Here is a 14,825-nt window from a genome sequence, read left to right as displayed (position 1 = left end):
TCCCTTTCATGTAAAATATACACATTTAACGACCATTGAAGGGTGCCGGTCATGCTTCATTTACTATGATAATTAAATTTCAAATCTCACTTTGAAAAAAATTATTTTCCAAGCAAACCTCAATATACTTTCACATATTGTGTAATCTGACGCAAATACCATAGTGCAAACAATTCCATATGTAGTAAAAAGATGACAGTTTCTAGAGAAAGACAACAATGTATTGTGGATTGTGACCGGAGGACTTAAAACAAAACAAAAAAGGTTCAGAAAAATTTACATTTGAAAAATACAAAATGCGTAAATATCAGTACATGTATTGTTGTTTGATACAGTGTTGGGAAACACAGTTCCCGGTCAGTTGTGGTAAACAGGATAGAAGGATGTGTATGACAGTAGAGAGGTCATCTCATAGTGTCTATATATTAGACCATTGATGACAGGCCCAGAGGCTAAACGCTAGGTAGATGGTGTAATTTTCGTGTAGTTTAATTTTCAATTCACCACAACAGGATACAACCATCCTCATCGATCACATGGGTTAAGTTATAGGGACCATTTGTGACCTCCATTTTAATCTGATATACATCTTTAATAAACCAAAATTATATACAGATTCAAGTAGCTATGCTGTGATTATTATACATTCGGATGTAAACATTGCATATCGCAACCATCTTCAATGACACTTTGTTTTAGTTTACCTGTATATCGCAAATAAGACAGTGTGGTTACATAATTAAAACCTAATACATGTATTACGCTAATTCGTGTTCATAGGTTTTATAATCAATTTACACCTGATACACCTAAGTGTGTCCTTGTTAATGTCCAGCCATTGCGTCGGGAAACTTTCTATCTCAGGCTAAACATTCACGAAACAAAAACATGACAGTGTGTTACACCAGTATTATATCTACATATGAGTAGTCAGTGCATGACATCATTTCGTGTTATTGTTGTTTATCATTACATCTTATTGCCGAAGTGGGTTTGAGAACTTTCCATGCCACAGATCTAGTGACATTCCTAAAGTAAACATTCCCGAGGACAGGGTTTCCAGTCCACAACTTCACACACATTACATGCTTGGATGGACAGAGCTAACCCGATCGTCGCTACGTATACGATGTCGACCCATCATTTCTCGGTACATGTTCTGAAAGAAATTCCTCCAGGTCGGATTCTCAATGGGTAGCGGTGTCAGTTTCATACTGAGATTAGAAGTCAAGGAACCGCCCACCACACAGTATATAATTATCTATTAACAACAGGACATTGTCAGCGGTCAGTTCTACACTACTGGACATAGGTGATCTCAGTGGACAGCATTCACGTCAGCTATAGTACTGTTCTTCACTATATTGGTCATTGAAACCACATATATTACAAGTATCATGTGTTATAATGTCTGTTTTTTCAAGTGCTATTAAATTTCGTACATTTCTTGGAGGGGGGGATAAAAAATCGCGAAATAAATTGCTGCGAAACTGATAACAATACACGCAAAGTGGCTCCAACAAAGTCTAAAAATGTGAAATTAATCGAGATGTTGGTTTTCACTTGCACAATTTATTAAATTTCAGGCACAAATCTTTTCGCCAAAACTATGTGCCACATTACCATCGTTATGTTCACCTCAATCGTAATCAACTACATGTTAACATAATTTTAATGAAGTGGTATATTACTACATGTATGTATTCTGTATATGTTTGTCCAATTAACTCCATATCCGTACCATACTGTACATTAATTACCTGTCGGATCTGTCACATGACCTCCAGTCAGGGAACAATCCAGGTACACAAAAGTCCAACAGCGCACTGGAAGGTAATGAACACTGATTATTAAAAACAAATTAATAATTTGCCTATCAGTCATTCACACTAAGAAATCTACTAAGTATGAAAGGTGTAATGATTAATTAATGACCCATGTATAGGTCATAGATAAGACAAGCCCAGTCTACATATTCTGATACAGCCATCAGTTCTGTTTATCACATGTAAATTAATATTAAAGTAAAAGATATCATAGCTTCTGATTAGTACGAGTCAGAAACAATCTAGCACTAGTGGGAAAGTTCAGTCTAATAAACTTATCACGTGACGTCACATTTTCAACGCGCGAGTCGCACGATATTGTATCTGTAAGATATCGCAAAACACGGGACTTGTGATGTACATACCGAAAATATGTTTATCGTATAATGGACAATATTAAGCACAAATGAAAAATGGCATATATTATTATTTGTATTTTTTAATTACATCTTCGAATAATGCAAATCGTCTTCATATGGTTTGACAGACGATACAGTTTGGCGTCATGTTTAACTTACAAAAGGGCGCTCCCGTCGGTCCAATCGGTGGTAAAGTTTGTTATATTGCACTCCGGAAGTACTGCCTGTAACCATGCCAACATCCAGTTCCGGTGCTGAATGTTTGATAACCCGATTTGATACCTTATGATGAGCTGCCATATAAGTGCTAGAATGAGTTTGTGGTTACCTTCGAGAATCTCTTTACTATCTGTAACAAATGTATGGCGGATAATCCATGGTTACTTACGGCAATATATCTACTTTCTCCGAATAAAACGTAATAAAAACAATTTTCTTGATTGCTCTTGATAATCGCTTTACTGTCTGCAAGAAATGCATCACAGAGAATGTGTAATTACTCACGACAATACTAAATAAATCGTGATAATCAATATTTTTGTGATTATCCTTAATATTTCCCTTACTGTCTTTGTCTTTACCACATTGGTAACAATTAATTTGTGATCACCCTAGAGACTACTACATGCATATATAAAATTAACATGACAAAGTGTGTGGTAGTCGTTAAATATCCTATAAACATGTAAAGGGAAATATTTTTAGTTTACGTAAAATAGTTTGTTTTCCCTTTGCACCTATAAACAATAAAAGTAAGCAGTTTATTCCAATCATCATGCTGTACTCTATTATTATTTCTAGATCATAACTCGTGTCATGCTATTAATGTGAATATGCCAATGTATGGATTTACGTCTAAAGTAGCGATTGGAATCAAAATGCGAAGATTGTTTTTGCTATTTAATACAGTGTATATACTATTTTAAGGCGTATAAAGCAAAAAATCGTGCAAAATCAAATAAAAAATGAAAAAGATGCAAATTAAAGCTTGACGTGCGGAAGATGGGTACATGTATATCATATAATTGATAACAAGTGTGGGATGTCACAGGAATCTCGAAATTCTATATATCATATTTAAGGACTAAAGTATCTTTCTAGTGGTTATAAAGAATGATCGAGTTGCTTAGGGTATTGATATTGGAAATGGAAACAAAAGAGAGGGAATCATAATTGATGTGTCTACGAAATATCCAAATAAGTTACAACATAGTCACAAGAAGGAATCTTAAACATAGTGAATACTGTAGGATCAAAGAGACAACAGTGTCCAAAATGGCATACAAAGCTTTCTAAAATAGTTCGGACTGTATAAAAAATCATTACAAAATACTCAAAATAAAAGTAAAACCTTTTTTAGTTTAATAATTGCATTTGGATATGGCGATGTCGCTGTAGCAGGATACTTGATCATGAATACATTTAATCAGGAATGTGAAGAATGTCCTGTAATACTGAATGGTATTTGTGCTGTTTAGGTCTGTATTCCATACGCTTTTAAATATGAAATTAAGCACTATTACGATACGCTTGTATGACCCAGGTGTTTAATGCGGATTAGACACTATATAAATAATCTATCACTAAATATATATGATCGTGCTTAGCTATATCCATGGTTGACAAAGAAGATGACCTAGAATTCTAACGCTATTATCTATAGCCATATCTTAGCTACAGTCGTGGTTCACAATAAAGGTAACTTCTAACTATCCCTAAAAGGTTACCTCTTATAGTTGACGACTTGCTAACAGAGTTTCCTCTGTGTGTTAGACCTACAACAGAATCGCAGGATGGCATGTAATGAAGATGAAAATGACGATGAGCAACGACATCTCATTGCGATGAGTCAGATAGATATACTACTACACTTTTTGAGAATTGTGTTCCCTGTCTGCTAAGGGGTTTTCGTCCTTAACGAATAGGGAAAAATGCTATTGGTTATTTTGATACCTTTTAATGGACAATTTATACACTGTTCTTCAAACTAAGATATTTGGTGATATAAATGTATGCATCGTCTCGGCAATGTAGCATACACATAAAATACATTCATATTATGTACAAAGCTATCTCTGCTTCAATCTTGCTGTTACAAACATGACAGACTATCGGTGAGGGCATAACTTTCTTCATAGCTGGTGATTACGAAAACTCAATGTTCGCCGAGATTATCACCATATAACCTGTCTCTTTGTCGTTGTCCCATCATGTACCCAAGTGTGACTAGCTAGACACCACATTCTTATACATCTGCACAGTTCATCCAAAACTGCTTCACTTTCAACTTCCGACATTTCAGTTTTATTTCTCTAGTTCTGCCTCGCTGCTTTTGAATACAATATTTTACATCCTGGTGACGCCATTATTCGATCAAGGTTATTATTAACATAAGCAAGAAATAATACACGATTTTACAGAATCACAAAACAGCATTATAGTTGAAAGACTTGTATTGATATGCCTTTGATGTGTTATCTCTTATTTGACATTGGAAGTCTCTCAGTATGGAACCAAATTGAATTAGAAAGGACGATGTGAAGATACAATTATAATTAGCCTGTGACTTCTGTTTATGTCTTTTTTCTTCATATTGTGGACTTAAATCACTATCAAGGGACGTTGGTTGGTTGATAAGATCTAAAGTCCTAACATCCAGTATCATTTAAGGACGATCTACCCTGTAAGCAGTGTGTTGCTTGTGTAAATGTATTATATTTTGGAAGACTGCTGTATGTCCGTGTTGTGTCATCTTGTATAGTGGAACTGTTGCCCTTTTTATTTGCTATATCACTGAAGCATGCCGCCAACGACACTAAACAACATACCCCATCCGGTCATATCATACTGATAACCGCGAACCATCTACTCCAGGCAGTCACTTGCCATGGTCGTATGAAATATTGTGTGACAGTGACCCAACAGGCAGATACATAAGGGACGGGTGTCACGAAGTGCCAAGTCATACGCCAATGGGTTTCAATGGCATATTGTGGGTCATGAAGACATACACATCCAAGGCTCTTCCGTTTTAAGAACAAGAAAATCTCCATAGTTAAGGTTATATCAGCACGACTGTTAAAGAGACACATGTGATTAGAGTTTTGTTACTGGGGCAACGACATCATTTCTATGATAGAATAACAACAAAAACAACTGTTCACAAGAACTAGTAAGTCCTGGTTTAAGACGTAATTCACATATCTGTAATTCGGTTTTCTTTGAAACAAGTAACTAAATCGCCCGTTCCATAAAGGCCCCACTATTTTTTCTATCTAAACTGTGATACATTGTAAGGGGTATTTTGGACCCCCCAATCCTCTTTTCGATGACAACCTAGGCGTACGTCGAAATACAATCAGCAGACAAATGTCTAACCCTACGTGAATGTTAATGATATTTCTGAAGTAACCTGCTGTTTAACAGACAAATGAAAATGTGTGCATCCGCAGCCATAACATCTTTAGGAATATAGAATGTTCTTAACACGAGAATGAACAACATCAAAGGAATATCACGTCGACAGAAGGCTAACTATCATTGATGGATCATAAAGACGAACATCTAAGCAGGCGTGAAGTCAAATTTGAACTCATCTATGACATGTGATACATCTTAAACCTAAGTGGTGATTGTCACAGCACATATACCAGATACAAACCTGTAGTAATTCACTAAAATCTAGAAATGAAAAGCATGGTGTAGTTCAGTATTTGTCATAGGTGCGACCTGTTTACAAGCTGATCGTTTACGTGTGTGGGTGGGTACTTAAAATTGTATTCCCGGGCAGATGAGAAAACCTTCATTTATTGACTTTAACGGGGCATGAATAACCTATCAATTACGTGTATGTGTCTGTGATTAGGTTTCCTCTGGTCACCGTCCTCTCACCACGCATTGCGTAATTATTTTAGGTATCATTTGCTATATATATAGCCGATCTTACAATGAAGCAAATATGTTTGCCTCTTTCTTTCCAAATCCTGACAACCCTAACAAAACGTTAAACATTATGCTCAGTCATATAATGAATTGTACGTAAATATAAAGATATATAATAAATATCGAGCACCATGGTATAGTGTGTGTATTTGGATGTGTCAATATCAGATTATTATACTGCTTTACCATACTTATATGGTATGACATACATACTGCAGACGTGCAGCTATACCTCTATACCAGTAAATGAATGATACATTCACCTGATATTGAGGTATTTAAACAGTATGTACCTCAAGTATTTATATTTCAATATAGATCATATGGTTGGATGCCGGCGTAATGTATACTTAATTAAAATCCATTTCCTGTATTCCTTCGTGTTTACAATTACGTTAAAGATGCATTAATACAGCAGTTCAATACAATATATTTGAGGCTTTGAAGTTTATGACAAATGTTAAGATAATTAATAAAAATGTTAAGTAATCACGGATGACAAAAGCAGTGTTATAACTGGCAAAACCTGTATGTGAAATCATTTGCATATATTATCAGTAGGAGCGCATATATTTCACGGCTGAGTGAACATATATGTAAGTTTATCAACCAAGGGCTACAATATTTCCCGAGGTAAATTTGTATTTTATGGCATAATTTGACGTAAATAAATACGTCTTTAACTAAATCCTATTCAAACACACTATATTATGTATTTTGTGGTTAATGTCAACACACTATGTGAGCGTTAGGCTTTAACTCCTGGTAAGTTTCCAACTTAATTTAATTAAAACTTCTAAAATCAGTGTTAAATATAGGCCAATCTGAGGTTTTGAACATTTTTTGTTTATTTTATAGAATTATGTAATATTGGCGGACACGATGAAGACACATATCACCGAGGTGTTCGATAAGGTAAATTAAGACTGTAAATCAAATAAAATCATCGCTTATCTGTAAATGAAATATGACAGTAAATTAACTTTCTATGTATATGTATAAACCTATTATAAAATCTGACTCACAATATAACTAATTAAACTAATTGTATAATGCTTTATGCAGATGTTTTGGGTAGGCAAGAAATCAAATGTATCCAATTCGTCATTACGTATCAAGTTATATGTTGATCATCATTTAACAAAACAAAAATAATCTTAATGATATCAGAGAAGCATGACACTTTCCAGACTGACCACGCGACCACCTACCAATGTTGATGATGCGGACATTGTCGGCCGCGATCCCCTCCAGGGCCACGGTGATGTTTTGGAGTTTCTCATACTGATTACTCGGTTTTGAGACAGTCCCTGGTAATTTCTGTCGTTTTAGAGCTTCCACAAGAGCAACAAGTTTGACACCATCTGCGAAATCTGTTCTCAGGTCATGAATTTCCGAACCTTTAGATTTGAGCTGCTCGTTCACCCAGTTCGTGAATGTATCCCTCTGGATCTGCATCCACTGGACATTGTCCGTGGGCACGAGTGGACCGTGCGATCCGTTCATTAGGGACATGACACTGATATCGTAATTACTCACCAAGATTTAATCAAATCTAAAACAATTCACAGACAACCAGCCGCTTACACACTATCGTAAGAAAACATCCCGAATTAAAATCCCAAGCGAGACCAACACTTCAGTTAACTAGAAGGTTGAGGTCCTCCGCCCATCAGACATTCCCTGTGTAGATATACAGTCTATAGGATCGCACGGTTGACGGGTTTAACGACATGGAAACACCTCTACTACAGAACATACGAATGCGTGATCAGTAAGCGAAATTTATCCGATGTTGTAACTTCAGGTGTTGCTTTTGTACTGGGTAAGCGATAGGTCCGCTTCGGCCGAGAACGGTACGATGGTAGAGTCAGCGCGCAATGTGTATCGTTAATCTTATCTATCGAGTGATTTATAGTGTTTTAGGTGTATTTTATAGGTAGATTAAAGCGATGCGAAATTTCATAATAATATTTAGATGAGCTCTTAAAAAAGCTTAGTTCGACTTGTGGGTTATAGGGATTTAAATCTAACACTTCGACATGAACAATTTGATCAGTTGACTCCCTTGGGGCACTGGGATCAGAAGGCATTCGGTGTTGTTGACAAATGTGTTGATCATTAAGGTACATAAATAAAATGAATTAAATACTTTATATAGTTTAGGTAACACCATTGATAGTTGTAGTCTGTATTAAATAACAACACTGTCCTACACATTTTCTCTTCCAACTGCCATTCCGATACCTCGATTACAGATGATATCATTAAAAGTAATTCTGTCTCCCACCTGACCTCATAAATCGTATACTTTATCATCCGATAAAAACAATTATCACAATAGCCATCCTAAAGACATTTTACCAATGATATCAATGTATAATGTCGTGGATATCCAGATCGGATGTCATGGCAGAGGTACGAAATACACCTATAACTATGTTTAATTGTCAATGTGACAAAAATACAGGGAGTATTGGATTTTTGATAATCAAATGATAGAGTCAGATATGATAAGGTTATCAACATTGTACATATTTACGATGGTTTGAGAACGGTTTACATTGTATCATTAAAAGTATAATACTTGTGATATTCTTTCAACGTCAAACTTCGTCTCTCTTTAAGAATAGTAATCGTTTTTCTTTTACAAAAACTTTACTCTGCTGCTATATTATCAGTGATAATATTTAAATGGTCAAATTTATCTAATTTTACAATAAGAGTATAGTAAATAGCTTGACATGTCATTGTTTGTCTATATTTTCTTTTCTTGTTTGTTTTCTTTTTCCTTAAATTGGTGTTTGCGCATCTTAGGAATGAATGAACGAATGTTTAAATTATCTTCTTTTTTTAATTTTAATTGTTGTAAAAAAAATCAGAAAGAATACTTTAGCATGTAGTTAAAATTCCTTTAAAATGACTTAGCTCATGAAAAGTGTCTTTGCATCGGGCCTAGCCTATTACTGTTGATTCGTAGATTGATGTATTGTATAATTCTTTGCATATTTTACCAAAGTTTACACGTAACACAACATTGTATGACTTAACAGCAATACCTAAGGTTAGGCCTGATGCATACACACCTTTAAAATATCATTCAACTACGTTAAGTCAAAGTATATCTACAAAATGATATATTAGCATAAAATATCAATGTTTATTCAAATGTTATGTATTTACAAATACCAACTACAGTGTTTTGTATGGGCACATTGGTATAGTAACACTTTATAATAACAATGACATTGAGCGTTCCTCTCCGAACCTGTTTACATTGTCGTATTGATTCGAGATGTTGCAATGATCAACTTCGTACAAGATTAAGACAAGATCAATAGGTATTACTTTTCGTAACATGACGATGTAACAGAAATTCAATGTAAGTTGTTGTAATCCAGACTAACTAATGCTATACATACTTGATTAACATTAGGCTTAAACCGAGCTATTCTGTCAGTCAAATAATAGTTATTCACGCACGCTTGTGCAGCAGTTTTAGGAAAACGAGTTTTGCGACAAATGTATTAGGGAAAGCAATTATGTCCGACATCTACCATCATAGTGATGCATCTATTGTTCAACATTGTCATTATGCCCTCATCTTAACTTGTAATGTAATAAATATGCTTCAAGAACCAATGAACAAAACTATGCCTATAATCAAATCGTTTGTTTGTTTGTTAAAGATGGCCTCCCATGTAAGCATTGTGTAGCGTGTGTGAAGTGCGAGGTGCGTGTTTTGGGAGAGTTGTAGTATGTTCTTGTTGTGTCTTCTTGTATAATGGAACTATTGCCCTTTTTATAGTGCTATTTCACTGAAGCATGCAGCCGAAGACACCAAGCAACACACCCCAACCGGTCACATTATACTGACAACGGGCGAACCAGTCGTCCCACTTCCTGTATGCTGAGCGCTAAGCAGGAGCAGAATTAACCACTTTGTAGACTTTGGTGTATCTCGGCCAGAGGACAGAAACCAGAGCCTTCTTCATTAGGGCGAACGCGCAACTCAAGGCCAAAAGAGAGGCAGTGCCAAGGGAGGCATTAGGAAAGATTAAAGTCAGTTAGAAAGAAAAGATCCTAAATTTAGTTGCCTTTTACGATCATGCAATAGGAGCAGCAGGTACAATTCTAGAAAGCAGCATCGCATTTATAATTACAGATAAGCATATCAGTAATACTAATAAAAAGTTTATTATATTTTGGAGTTAGCGGACTAGTTTTGGAACATAAAATGTGTACACATAAACATTTTGTGTGTGAAATAACCAAATGCGATTTTCTATTCTACACTTTGTATTAACAAATTCCAGGAAGAATGACACCATATTCTATTTACTGTATTACCCATTAAAGTATGTAAACACTTATATAAGTAAGTTTAACTTTTTCTAAATTTAATATATTTATGTACCAGTTTGTATAATTTCTACTTGCATTTTTTTTCTTATAGTTTAATTGTGCATGATTTATTTATTGTGTTTATGAATTATTCATGTAATCGAAGGAAATAAAAGAAAAGTAATCGCTATTACTTGCTCTATCAGATATGCCATTGTATCGAAGACATTTAGATCGGTATGAATCGTTAAAAGCGGGTAAGCCCCACGAAGATTCATGAACGGTTAAACTATTTAAAGGTAAGCAGCTCTACACATCACATTGTTGTGTAGGAAACTCGCCGAACCGTGGCAACAACCTGTAGCTATTTTAAGGAATGTTCCCGAAACCGGTTTTTACCCAAAACATCAACACATGTTGTAAGTAAACAGATTAACATAACGTCTGTATACAGGTGTGTCTTGGTGTGTGGGTAGGTGTGTCCAACGTCACGTAATGTGACGGTCAGAGTGGGGTAATTATCATGGTAGGTATTATAAACACTAAGGAGAAGGAAACTGACCCCAAGTAACACACCTGTACAGACGTCAGACTCGTTGTGTATTCCAGGCAGGGAACTCAGTGGTATAGAGAATGGACACTTGTGAAGGAATTCACACTTAGATTGTGATCGAAATGTGTGCATCCCCGCCGTCTCAAATTTCTATAGTAACAAATATTTGAAATGAATTTAGAATGAAGACATACGGCCCTATGGTGACGCACTTGTCGAAAATTTGAGTTATTTTATTCAGAATCTAAAATGTCTTGCAAATCAATGTTAAACGGTATATACATGTATCTCGTTACCCATTTGCGGTGTAATTCTAAACATCGAGCCATTTTAAACGCAAAACAGAAAACGTTAAATCAGCAACGTTTATTAAAATAAATATGATTACTTAAACGAACCTATGACGTCAAACTATGTTTTTGTAAATAACATTTTATAAACGTTAAAAACAAAATGTTGTTGAATAGTATATGACGGGCTACTTATCCTCACACATGAACGACAGTTCAGTACCACGTTATAGTGCTGTCTTAGCATGCACTGCGTTCCTTTACTTTCCCTATTGTTATATTACATTTTCTCTTTTAATCAATACAATGTCGTCAGACTCCTGTCGTGCAGATATGGGTTATAATTGTGCCTGCTGCCCAATTATATGGCCGTAAAAGGCAACCAAATTTGAAATATTATCTTTTCTTTTCGTCCTTAGCGATTTCGTCATTACTTCTCCCTCGACACCACCTCACTCACGGCCTTTGGTTGAGCGTTTGCCATGTAGAGAAGGGTCTTGGTTCCGTTTTCTGGCAGAGACACCATATCAAATAAGGAAATAATTATACAGTATATATTTGCATTTATTGTCGCTATTGTTTACTTTGAAATGACAAATGCATAGTTATATACCATTGTACAACGTTACAATAAACGTTATGAATCAGTAGAACTTTGCATAAAATACCCACTATCGGCTGAGACATTATATGCCTACAATGAAAGTGTTGTTATAATTGATTGCAGATATATCTCTGATGATTCATTCATGAAAGCCAAATTATTACTTTATTACTCCATCTTCATGTATAATACAAGGCGCTTTGATGGGAATACTGCGTTCATATATTGCAATTTGATATTACTATTGGAGATGGCTGACCTACAGAACAAACGAATACGCTACTCGGGGTCGCAGTTATTGTATTGTGTCAACATCTCCTTAGAATACATAAAAAGGACATGATCACGGAACATTGTATCTCGTCAATTATACCACGTCACTATCGGAGCCACCTCGTCAAGCTTAGACTCGGTTGTCTCCCTTTACTAATAGAAACATGGTGATAGACGAACTTGCCAGTAGAGTAGAGCAAATGCGTTAGAATTGTACCTGCTGCCCCTATTGCATGATTGTAAAAGGCGACTAAATTTAGGATCTTATCTTTTCTCTTCTTCCTAACTAACTTTGTTCTTCCTAGCGTCTACCTTGACACCGCCTCACTTTTGGCCTTGAGTTGATCGTTCGCCCCTGTGAGGAAGGCTTTGGGTTCTGTCCCCTGGCCTAGACACACCAAAGTCTATAAAAGTGGTAGTTTCTGCTCCTGATTAGCGCTCAGCATACAGGGAGTGGGACGACTGGTTTGCCTGTTTTTTTGTCAGTATAATGTGATTAGGTGATGTGTGTTGCTTTGTGTCTTCGTCGGCATGTTTCAGTTGTATAGCACTATAAAGAGGGCAACAGTTCCACTATACAAGAAGACACAACATTAATATACCGCAGTCTTCCAAAACACGCACCTCCTTACATGACCATAGCTGTTAATAGGACGTTAATTAATCAAACAAACAAACAAACATTTCCTTAGATCTTCAATCTCCCCTCGCCCACTATCGAAAACAGAAAATACATAAAAAGGACAGGATCACGGAACACTATATCTCGTCAATTATACTACGTCACTACCGGAGCCACCTCGTCAAGCTTAGATTTAATAATACATCACAAAGGTATCATTTAGTTGTTTTGGTCGTTGTGCGAGTTATCTCTCTTCTGGCTTGTTTCATACATGTAGGATATTCGAATATCCGCAAAACATTATATTGTACACGAATTGTAAAATAAAAAGGAAAAAATGTTAACAATAAATCACTTCTCTATTGATGTAAAATATATCAACCTATTATTAGTATCGCTCAATGTCAGTCCTAGGACTGATTTGAAATCACCGTTATGACCATAGCTGTTAATAGGACGTTAATTAATCAAACAAACAAACAAACATCTACCACGTGTGCTTTGTAGCTGAAAGTCCCGGTGGGTATATGTTTACCCTTGTTATGTGTTGCTTCATGTGTTTGGTAAATGTGAGCGTGAGAGACAGCAACACGTCCATTCATTTTTGCTTCCTTTTATTCTTCTCAATTCTCTATCTTTAACAACAAAAGAGTTCCAAAATTATTACAAAAACTCTTAATAACAGAGCACATTTAACAATTTATAATATTTCACTATATTTTTAAATCCATGAATCATTTTCCTTTATAGCAATCAATCATTACAGTTTATATACTTAAATGTTCACTTTATAACCTATTAATATGACAGGCTGTACCTACAAAGACTGTCACGGGGGCATCGATCATCAAGTGAAATGTGAGATATCGTTAAAAACTTGTGTAAACGAAAACAAACACAAAATTACAAATTATTAAGATCAAACAGGTAATTCAATACAGCATTTACTTTGTATTGTAAGAGTTGTCTTTCTTTAGTTTTTCCGGAAAACGCCAGAAACACAAATATCCTACAATGGTTACAAATTACACATGTGATGGTTCTTTATTGTAGCTAGGTATTGAATCAGCGATATCGCCGATGTCGAATCCTATACATTCCGCAGGTATTATTACGAGTTTCTTTTTCTTTAACTACGACAAATATCTTATTCTTCTTGATGGCTAAGGGAGCCAATGTTATACATAGAATCAATTTGTCTTAATGATTCTACTACTAAATATTTAAACTTTAGTGCGGCTGTTAGTTACATGTACATTAGGTAAGTTGGTTGTGTGGTTATTTATTGTTTATATTCAACGGATGTGGACGCATTATTGTTTGTAATAAAGAGAGAGAGATGTAAAATTGGTTAAAAATAAAATTATGCAATATGGAAATTGTGTGAAAGTCATTCTACGAAAGGAATATATATTGTTATTTACAATGCAGATTTGAATACATTTTTTGTGAAAAAAAAACCTTTCGTGAATCAGAGGAAACAACTGTTTATAAAGAAACACTTCCCAATGTATGTCATGTTGTATACATCCTCGAAATTTAAATTTTGATTTGTAATATCATTCAATCAAATCCAACACATTTACCAGTTTTATCTCAACAAACCCATATCAGTTTATTTGAAGATCATATTCAAACACAAACAACAGGTTAACTAATGATACTGCCTACGGCACCTTTGGTCGCCTTCGGACACCTCAAACACATTTTGTATAATGATATATGGACTTTTGTCTGGTCAGTTAAAACAACAGCTTAAGTTAATGGTCAGTGTATAGATATGTATTGCTGATATTCCTACAATATATGTAAATGTATGTAGCGTCGTCGCCTACGTTGGAATCCATCCTCCTTATGGAAAATTTTGTCATTTCGCCCACGACCCGTAAATGTCGAGGTCATTGGTGATCTATAGCAGACCTATTCGTTTAGACTAATATATCCCTGACATACTGTAAGACTCATGTATGCTCGTCAACTTACGAATATCGAAGATCCTTATGAGAAATACA

At 35.4% G+C, this 14,825-nt stretch overlaps 1 protein-coding gene across 1 annotated transcript in view; it reads right to left on the bottom strand.

The window, feature by feature from the left end:
* Positions 1–7,909, bottom strand: part of LOC138307200 (filamin-A-like) — a 28,835-nt gene extending 20,926 nt beyond the window's left edge. The window contains exons 1-3 of the mRNA XM_069247833.1: positions 7,339–7,909; positions 2,345–2,534; positions 1,761–1,826 (exon numbers count right to left, since the gene is read on the bottom strand). Coding sequence (XP_069103934.1) covers positions 1,761–1,826; positions 2,345–2,534; positions 7,339–7,642 — 560 coding nt within the window. The 5' untranslated portion in view covers positions 7,643–7,909. The remainder of the gene's footprint in view (positions 1–1,760; positions 1,827–2,344; positions 2,535–7,338) is intronic.
* Positions 7,910–14,825: the final 6,916 nt, after the last annotated feature.

This window comes from Argopecten irradians, chromosome 14 (assembly GCF_041381155.1).
Source record: "Argopecten irradians isolate NY chromosome 14, Ai_NY, whole genome shotgun sequence".
NCBI classification, from domain to species: domain Eukaryota; kingdom Metazoa; phylum Mollusca; class Bivalvia; order Pectinida; family Pectinidae; genus Argopecten; species Argopecten irradians.
This window is presented reverse-complemented; position numbering and strand designations above follow the sequence as displayed.